At 45.0% G+C, this 9,856-nt stretch overlaps 1 protein-coding gene across 2 annotated transcripts in view; it reads left to right on the forward strand.

The window, feature by feature from the left end:
* Window positions 1-8,717, forward strand: part of pdgfra (platelet-derived growth factor receptor, alpha polypeptide) — a 19,482-nt gene extending 10,765 nt beyond the window's left edge. For both annotated transcript variants that reach the window (XM_079350753.1, XM_079350754.1), the window contains exons 17-29: window positions 1-22; window positions 481-613; window positions 707-811; window positions 1,353-1,463; window positions 1,696-1,849; window positions 2,779-2,930; window positions 3,251-3,363; window positions 3,912-4,034; window positions 4,127-4,238; window positions 4,338-4,437; window positions 4,542-4,647; window positions 5,468-5,703; window positions 6,640-8,717. The exon at window positions 1-22 is cut by the window's left edge and continues 73 nt beyond it. In XM_079350753.1, the coding sequence (XP_079206879.1) occupies window positions 1-22; window positions 481-613; window positions 707-811; window positions 1,353-1,463; window positions 1,696-1,849; window positions 2,779-2,930; window positions 3,251-3,363; window positions 3,912-4,034; window positions 4,127-4,238; window positions 4,338-4,437; window positions 4,542-4,647; window positions 5,468-5,703; window positions 6,640-6,787 (1,615 nt within the window). In that variant the 3' untranslated portion in view covers window positions 6,788-8,717. The remainder of the gene's footprint in view (window positions 23-480; window positions 614-706; window positions 812-1,352; window positions 1,464-1,695; window positions 1,850-2,778; window positions 2,931-3,250; window positions 3,364-3,911; window positions 4,035-4,126; window positions 4,239-4,337; window positions 4,438-4,541; window positions 4,648-5,467; window positions 5,704-6,639) is intronic.
* Window positions 8,718-9,856: the final 1,139 nt, after the last annotated feature.

The raw sequence follows: 9,856 nt of genomic DNA on the forward strand, positions 1-9,856 counted from the left end.
GTTGGTTGTTATCTGGAAACAGGTAATGCTGCTCTCATTCATTCACACATCCTTCACTCACTCATGTTCAAAACCCAAAGCTTCAAACACACGGAGATTTTCAACGTTTTGTTTTTTTCAAAGCTTTTAACTTTTTTTTTTCTCCTTTTCATTTTTCACCTTCAGTTATAATTATGTCTTCTTAACTAAAGAGCAGTTTTAGTTTTCCTTTCCTCTTTTCAGATGACTCAGACGCTGTAAAATTAAATTTATTGAAGGTTTATGAAAGCTGCGCAGAAAACTTGAATCCTGATTTTAAAATGTGCTCGACAGCATCGGACTACTTTTCTCCTCCTCCTCGTTAAACACTTGTCCTTTCACATGTTATCAAACCAAATAAATTCAGCTAAACATGTGAACAGACTTTACAAGAGCAGGAAATAATCCTCTAAAAAAAAGTCCAGGTCATGAATGCATCTCCTTTTTTTATTCCCCCTCCAGAAACCCCGATATGAGATCCGCTGGAGGGTCATCGAGTCTGTGAGTCCAGACGGTCATGAGTACATCTACGTGGATCCCATGCAGCTTCCCTACGACTCCAGATGGGAGTTTCCCCGGGACAGACTCGTCCTCGGTGAGCTGAGCGTAACGTGTGCGGCTGTGTTTGCCCGTGTGTTTGTGTTCTCTGCTGATCGTCGACCCCGTGTCCTCTGCGTCTCCGTCTCAGGTCGTATCCTCGGCTCCGGAGCGTTCGGGAAGGTGGTGGAGGGCACCGCCTACGGGCTGAGCCGCTCCCAACCGGTGATGAAGGTGGCGGTGAAGATGCTGAAACGTGAGTTCATCAGACCACAAATCAGGAGAGCTGGAGGAACATCGAGCCAGCAGCTCACACACAGACGTTATACATGCAGTGACACCAGGATCCTGTTATTATCTAAAAGACAGGATATCTGATGCATCTGATGCAAGAACAGAAATCAGAAACAACATGGCACCTTGAGACTGCAGGACGTCCCTTCAATTTTATGATGCTGCATTTAAAATATGAGGGGACACCAGTACGTCCCCTGACCCCGCCCCCCATATCATTATATCTATACAGAATGCTGTTAGAGCAAACCAGTGCAACAGATGCATGTCAAAGATAACATAAAAATAAATGTGCAAATATACAAACACCACAACTAAATTTGCAAATAATCGAATTTACAAATGAGAGTGTGGGTCATTAATGCATGATGTCTAAATAGACTGCGTTAATAAAACTGAATAAGTGTGAGTGTGCTGAATAAATGAACGTGTGAGATCAGTTTAGGAACGACACACTCGGGTTCGGCTTGTTTTGATGTTCACGCTGTGGTTCCTCGTTGCAGCCACGGCGCGCTCCAGTGAGAAACAGGCGCTGATGTCTGAGCTGAAGATCATGACTCATCTTGGACCGCATCTCAACATCGTCAACCTGCTGGGCGCTTGCACCAAGTCAGGTAAAAAAAAAAACCCACACATGCAGAGTTTAGCATCGCTGCACACGTCAGCTCGTTTCTGCACACACACTCATCTGTGAGGGTCAGAAAAAAGGCTGGTGGTGGGTGTGGTGTTTTAACGGGCTTTTTATGGGAGAGTGCAGACCGTGCTTTCAGTCTTTACGAGCTCTCTGATAAGATTAGCCTGCAGACTGACGCCCATGCTAAACCTTTATCTGCCGTGTTCTTCCAGGCCCCATCTACATAATCACAGAGTACTGCTTCTACGGAGACCTGGTCAACTATCTGCACAAGAACCGAGAGAACTTCCTCAGCCTGACCCCGGAGAAGAGCAAGAAGGAGCTCGACATCTTTGGAATCAACCCTGCGGACGAGAGCAGCAGGAGGTACGGCGTGCGTCCGAGCGTCTGCGTGCTCGTTCCTGCTCTGCCGTTCGCAAATGTCACAACAAGCAGACGACACATATCGTGCAGCTTGTCTCATCTCGCCCTGATCGGTAACTCTATCGGCCCGTTTCTCCCTCTCTGAGGAGGTCGTCTGGCGTCTTCACCAAAATCGAATCTCACTCTGGAGAGGTTTCAGCTTTCAGCCTAATTTCATTCCACGTGAGGAACCTGTTCATTCTGTCCGTGCAGACGCTCATGCTGAAACAGCAGCCTCCCCCCCACCCCCTCCTCTCTGCTCTGCGGTCATCGCCGATGACTCATAGCGACCACACCTCGAACTGACCAGAACATGATTTCACCCCTGGCGACCGTGTTTCTCCTCGACCACGTCTTCCTCTAGAGCAGCGAGAAGGAGCGAGACCATGTGACACCGCAGCTTCCTGCCAGCAGCTCCGTCTGTTTTTAAACGTTTTCAAAAGGAGCACAAAAAAGCATGAAACTATCAGACTCTGACTTCCACAAAAATACCACAATATTTTATGCTAACGTTGCTACATTCGCTAAAATAGCAAAATGCTAAAATGTCTTTTCCCCTCTTTTGAAGAAGAACACAAAGAATCCTTTTTGTCTTATTAGCGAAACATTTGCAAAAGATTTCAACTAAAACCAAAAAAAAAAAACATTATTAGTTTTAGATGTTATTGAATAAATCATTTTTATTTCACAGAGAAAAGTAAAGAGTGAGCTTCCTGCAAGATCTTTGATTGTCGAATCACTTCAGATATTTGTACGAGCTGTCGGCTGTTTTTTTGGCGTTTATAGATCCTTTATCGTTTATTGTTTAATGCATTTATCATTTATCATATAGATCGTTTATACATCATATTAAATATAATTTTTCACATTTTCTCTCTCTGGTCTTTTTGCAGTTATGTGATCCTGTCGTTCGAGAGCAAAGGAGACTACATGGACATGAAGCAGGCGGACAACACTCAGTACGTCCCCATGCTGGAGAGGAGCAACTCCTCCAAGTACTCCGACATCCAGACGTCCGAGTACGACCACCCGCCGTCTCCTAAAGGTACGACACACACACACACACACACACACAAACTTCATCCTCTCTCTCTTCACTTTCTGCCCTGTGTGTATGTGTGCGTGTGTTTGGACTCAGTGTGTGTGTTTGAGCCCGTGTTGGTGGGGTCCACCCACGTCAGAGTTTAGCACTGGTACAACCCTGTCATTACACCGAGAGGATAATTGTAGCGCACGTATAATAATGCCCGGTTTCTCCCTGCCATTAGTGAACGCCAGGTTTGAGCAGCCAGAACTATATTTACAAAACACCATCACTGTGTGCTCATGGGGATTTTTCCTTTCTGTGTTCTCAACAAACACCAGAGGGAGAGATGGATGACCTGCTGTCAGAGGACAACGACGGCCTGTCCACCACCGACCTGCTCAGCTTCACCTACCAGGTGGCCAAAGGGATGGAGTTCCTGGCCTCCAAAAACGTAAGCTGTGAACTCGTCAAACACGTGGAGGCACCTTTGAGCATTTGTCTTTTTATCTGCGTCGACTGAGAGGTTGGAAAACGGACTTTGATAGGAAGGAATTCAAAAAAGACGGCCTCGCTTTATCGTGTGAATGTAGTTCTCTCCCAAGTCCCCCCGAGCCAGACCTGGGGTTTGCAGACCACACGGTTCCTTCTTCCCCCCCTGGTGTCCCGTGTGCAGTCCTAAAGAGGACGCCTGAGATCAGCACTTGTGTGATAAGCGGTCCTGCGTGAAGGCGGCTCAGGAGACAGGCCAGCAGCTGAATATAGGAGCAGTAACACCAAGGCTAGAATTAGCAGGCAGGGACGCAGTGCAGCCAGAGGCTTCATAGTTATTATCCCTAAATATCCAGTGGTCACAGCCATCCCTCCAACTGGCATGTTTACACACACAGAGCGACGCTTCATGAAGAGGGAATCAAACAGAATTCAATTCAAGTACGAGCAGAAATAGACGCCGAGCCGCTGATCACCTTTCTGTGTGTGTGTGTGTGTGTGTCTCTGCAGTGTGTGCATCGCGACCTGGCTGCCAGAAACGTCCTCCTCTCTCAGGGAAAGATCGTAAAGATCTGTGACTTCGGATTGGCCCGAGACATCATGCACGACAACAACTACGTCTCCAAAGGGAGTGTGAGTCTTCATCATCGTCTCCAATAAAACTGGATTTTTTTAACAGTGTTTATGAGTGGAAGATGGAACGTCTCCTCTCTGTTATCACACAGACTTTCCTGCCCGTGAAGTGGATGGCGCCGGAGAGTATTTTTGACAACATGTACACCTCGCTGAGTGACGTTTGGTCCTACGGTATCCTGCTGTGGGAGATATTCTCCTTAGGTGAGGTCCTGCAGAAACAGGAAGAGTTCAACAGGTGAGAGGGGAGTTGTTTGCATAAAACTCACGATGCTGTGTGTGTGTGTGTGTGTGTGTGTGCAGGCGGGACTCCTTACCCCGGCATGGTCGTGGATTCAAGCTTCTACAACAAGATCAAGAGTGGATACAGGATGTCGAAGCCGGAGCACGCTCCTCATGACGTGTGCGTGTGCTCACATGCTGTGACCTCAGAGCGCTGTGTGTCTGACACAAGTTACAGGGAGGGAATAATTCTCTCTCTCTTTCCTTTCTTTCTTCCTTCTTCAGGTATGAGATGATGATGAAGTGCTGGAACAGTGAGCCGGAGAAGAGGCCTTCCTTCCTGGGTCTGAGCGAGTCGGTGGCGTCTCTGCTGCCCTCCAGCTACAGGAGGGTGAGTGTCACCTCCCTTCAGACCTGTCTGCATCAGGTCGACCACCAACCTGCTCGAGCTGCTTTCACAAACACAGCAACGCGGAGACAGTTCAGTAAGCGAGAGGTTAAATTAGAAAAGTCAGAAAAGGCGAGCCGAGTCATTCACGTGCAGCGACAACAAGATGCATGAAAAGAAAAAAAAAATGGCAGCAAAAGTTAAACTGTTAAAGTTAGAGAGAAAACAAGACCAAGACCCAGTCAGCAAAAGTATGTGCGTTACCATGGCAACGCTGTTAACAACACTGAGTTAGCCTGGGGATACAGTGTTTGTTGGGTTTGAAGTTTTTTTTCTACATAGGAACATATTCCCGAAAATCCTGCTCTTAAACTTCCAATCAGGATTTGATATTCTTCCTTTATTTGACATTTTACGGCTCTTCATAATTGAGATTTATATAATTTTTTTTAGCAGTAATCAAGACGCCCTTCTCTGTACTTTTTTTGCACTCTCACTCCACTTCCTCTGTGTCTGCACACGTAGTGTAAAACTCAAACCCAGCAGTGATTAGAGAAGCAGCAGCTGGCTCTCTTCTCGCCTCCACCACCCGTTAACCTTAATGAGCCAGTTTAAGCCAACAGCACACATGGCACATAAAACAAGCAGCCTCACCTCAGCTTTAAGGGCCGGCGTGCAGAGGAGGAACCCGCTCTGCTTTTAGCACCTTGGGCGTGTGGGACTTTCAGTTTGGGGTCGCACCATCCAAGCTGGCACCGTGATCACACTCTGAGCACAGCGGGCCTGCAGCTGACGAGTCCAACGTGTCCGTGTGTGTACGCAGAGCTACGAGAGGGTGAACCACGAGTTCCTGAAGAGCGACCACCCGGCCGTGACCCGAGTGTGCATGGAGAACGACGACGCGTACATCGGCATCACCTACAAGAACCAAGGCAAGCTGAAGGACCGGGAGAGCGGCTTCGACGAGCAGCGGCTGAGCTCCGACAGCGGCTACATCATCCCGCTCCCAGACCTGGACCCCATATCAGACGACGAGTACGGAAAGAGGAACAGACACGGGTAAATGGAACACACACACACACACACACACACACACACACACACACACACACGTCTCCTTTACATGTTTCAGCTTCAAAAAGTGAAACATCCATTTGTAGTACGGTGAATAAATGGTGTCCTTGAAAGAGGGCAGCCTGGGTTCATATATCCGACCTGTGGCTCCTTTCACTGCTGCTCATTCCTCACTCTCTCAGAATATTCTGTCTTTCAAATAAAGTCAGAAAAAAGCCACACAAAAAAAAAGAGTGAGGCCGACCTCGTATATCACTCCTTAGGTTTTAAACCCTGATCGATTAGACCCACATACCATACCACTTTTTTTTTTAAACATACAGACCGAATAATTACAGTATATAAAAATGAATAAAGTCATTTCATATTATTATTTTTTTTTTTTTTTATTTAACCTTTATTTAACCAGGTTGGTCCCAATGAGATTAAAAACCTCTTTAAGGGAAACCTGGCCACGAATTTTTTTTTTACAAAATTACAGATGGAGAATAGAAAGTCCAGTTCATAAAATCATCATGGATTAAAATAATCTAAGAATCAAGAAGTTTTCAGGTGTTCAGACAGCCGGGCTGAAACAATGACCACATATAGAGTCCACCTCCAAGTCTTTCATTTTAGATTTAAAAACACTGAAGGACACCGGCTCCTTCAGCTTTAAGTCGTCCTGCAACAGAAGGTGCAGAACACCCAAAAGGCCCTTTTCCCAAGTTGAGTCCGAGCGTTTGGGACAGAGAGCAGAAAAAGGTTCTGTTCAGTCCGGTTATTCTCCTTTCTACCCAGATTTACAAAAACATCCACATGAGAGTCGTTCTCCTCAGCCGTGACTTCACAGGAAGCTGACGCAACATGTAAAAGGAGAAAAGAGTCTGCAGTGTCGTATCTTTAATTCACCGTTAATCCGTCTTCTTCATGTCCCTGCAGCTCGCAGACGTCCGAGGAGAGCGCCATCGAGACCGGCTCAAGCAGCTCCACTTTTGCGAAGCGTGAGGGCGAGACTCTCGAGGACATCACGCTGCTGGACGAGATGTGTCTGGACTGTGGTGACCTGGCGGAAGACAGCTTCCTGTGACATCCTGTCCCCACACCCCGCCCCCCTGGCCTGTAGAGCAAACAGAACAAAGACCCAGGGACGCCAAGGACTCCAGAGACTAAGACTTGTAAATCTACCAAAGACTCTGCCGCCTTGATCCCTCCTCAGAACAAAAACCACTTCTGTGTGGACAGGTCTGTGGTAATTGCACGGTACACCCTACACCTCCTGGACATTGCCCCCTGCTGGGCTGGAGGAAGAAACGACATGCAAAGGACTAAGAAGCATGGAGCCTGTGTCGGACAGGTTGTCTTTGTTTTTGTAAAGCTTTATTCTATCGGGCATTCTTTAACAGCGATATAAGCAAGAAGGGACGGCTTCGACATGTTCAGAAGCTCTAAACGAACGCCGCGGGATCTTTCCTACCATATTTAACCACTACAGAAGAAGAAAACAAGAACCCAACACTACAAACAGCTTTCGCAGGAAGGACTCACCTGCTGCGAGTGAAGCATCCTGATGCTGGTCCAATCAGTAGCAATAAGCACAACATGTGGACTGTGTGCATTCCTCATGACCGTATAATGTTTGCAATGGCTTCACATGTGCAGTAATCAAATCTATTTTTTTACTTCATCCTCGTGTAGACGTGTGTGATTTGTGAATAGGTGTCGAGCGTATAGCTGTTTGAATGGTTGCATGCATCCTCACAGTGTCTCACAACGTAATGTCCTCAAAGTCGTCCCTGTTTGAGACTCCAGTTGTATTTTTGCCAAATGAAGCATGATTGTATTGTAAATAGCTCCAGAGTTGTTTTTATAAGAGGATTATTGGGATAGCAGTATTTTATAGAAGCCAGCGCCCTCCTTTGACCAAGTGTAGCTGATGCTGATGGATGAATCCATCCACGAATCGAAATTGTAAATTAGAACAATTAAAAAAAACAAAAAACGTGCTGCCGTAAAATACAGCATATTGTGTCGGGCAATATTTGTGTATGAGAAACATACGGATGGATGGACGTCTGACACGTTTAATACATCGAGGAGCCCATGAATGCAGCTTCCTTCACACTGTGGTGCATTCAGGGCCTTTGAATCCAGATATGAAATAAAGAGGCCACTACAACCAAAATGTGAAAAAATAAATAAATAAAAGATTTAGTTTGCTCTGCATGGATGCTAGCACATGATTAAAACCTAAAGAAGTATAAAACGTGTAAAAACAGAGTCAGTGATGGGGATTTTTGGTCCTCAATGTTTCAGCGTAATTTGATTTTGGAACATTTTGGCAATTTTGCGAAATTGAGTTGAAAGATTCAACAAGTTTTTTCAACTTCTACAAAATTTTAATCAGCGAGGGACTTTTTTTTTTTATTCCAACACCATGCAGAGTTAGCCACATCAAAAAATTTGTGAAAAAAAATAATAAAGGAATAAAAGAGACAGAGTTTGAAATGGAAAAAGAGAAGAATACCTGGTCATGATGCTTCTTACTGTCCAGTCTCATATTGTATCTACTGTCCTGAAGTCAATTAGCAGGTTCTAGTTACACTTAGACAATAGAGGGACCAGATTCATGTCAATCTGATGTTATACATCAGATAACAGTACGTGTCGACTCTTTGAAATCCTCGTTCTGATCCAGCTACTGTACCAGCTGATCCACTGCCTCCGCCTCTCTGTCCACTGTGACTGAGTCTGCAACCAGCTGCTGCACTTTGCTTTGTTTTCCTGTTTGTTGTTGTGGATGTTGGTGAGGAGTTAAAGCTAGAAAAAAAAAAAGAGAAGGAGGGGAAAGGAAGCGTGCTTGATGTTTGAAGGCGTTTGGATGTGAATGTTTGTGTTGTCGACGGTACAGCCTCTCTGTAATCACAGCCAATATGACGACTTAGTATTACCTTCCATTATTTTACAACATGTACATTCAGATGATTTATATTTCAATAAATGATTTATTATGTATAACACATTGTCTCTGCATGATTACACAGTATGACACAACATCACATGGACAGGTCAAAGATGGATGAGCTTCATATCTTCATGTTTGGGAATGTCTGCAAGCGTATTCAATTCAAAAAAACTTTATTCGTCTCCAGGGCAAATAAAGACACAAGAGCTGTAAATGAACGACAGCTTTACTGAAACATTTAACCAACAAGGGATGAAGTGTCACAGAAGAATAAGTGTCAAGATGTTAGATGAAACACCATGTTTATTTTGAACATGTAAAAATAAAAGAAAAAAATGTAAAAAATAAATAAATATGGACAAACTATGAATGAGATCATACAAAACAAGCTCTCAGATACTTTCAATATAAATGTCATGTATACATCCAAAAAGGAGTGAGAAGAAGTAGACTTATTAAATCCAGCTCCTTCTCCATTCATTCCTATGTAAATAATGCAAAATAAGCAAAGGGGAGAAAAGCACATATAGAACAAACAACTGAAGAGAAAATAATGTTTGAAAACTATGAAAAAGTTTTTAAAATAACTGTAAACTTCAGGATTTACAGTAACATTTACTGTGAGACCAATTTAAAATAAGATAATCCTTTATTAGTCTCACAAACGGAGAAATTCACTTTTTGAAACCAGAAGGTTTTAGCAGGATTCTCCACCTGCACACCTGTTCCACACGAAATATCAAGTTCATAGACAATTTTAATCTCTTCTGGAAACCGCTTCCAACTCTTCAAAACTGATGACCTTCACCCAAACGTTAGCCGTTAGCCGCTAGCCGCATGCTAACGGCTAAACGTTAGCCGCATGCTAGCGGCTAACTTCCAACACGCTGTCCACACGTGAGCCTGCATGACTGTTTACCTGTCACACTCTTCTTCTCCTGCCAAAGCTCCAGGGTCTTGGTTTGCTCCACTAATCTCAACATCCAACAGTTAACCAGCCACAATCTGCACATTTCTGACCACCCGGCCATCACCGTGGACATAGACGTCCCGGTCCCAACCACAACCACAGACCCGGTCTGCCTCCCCTCCACCACCAGCCGACAACCCCACACACCTTGTTAACTATGACAACAACACACTCTCCTCCGGCCTGGATCTGTTTGCCCCCGTCAAAACCAAAAACTGTCTCTT

This window comes from Symphodus melops (assembly GCF_947650265.1).
Source record: "Symphodus melops genome assembly, chromosome: 8".
In the NCBI taxonomy this organism is placed as follows: domain Eukaryota; kingdom Metazoa; phylum Chordata; class Actinopteri; order Labriformes; family Labridae; genus Symphodus; species Symphodus melops.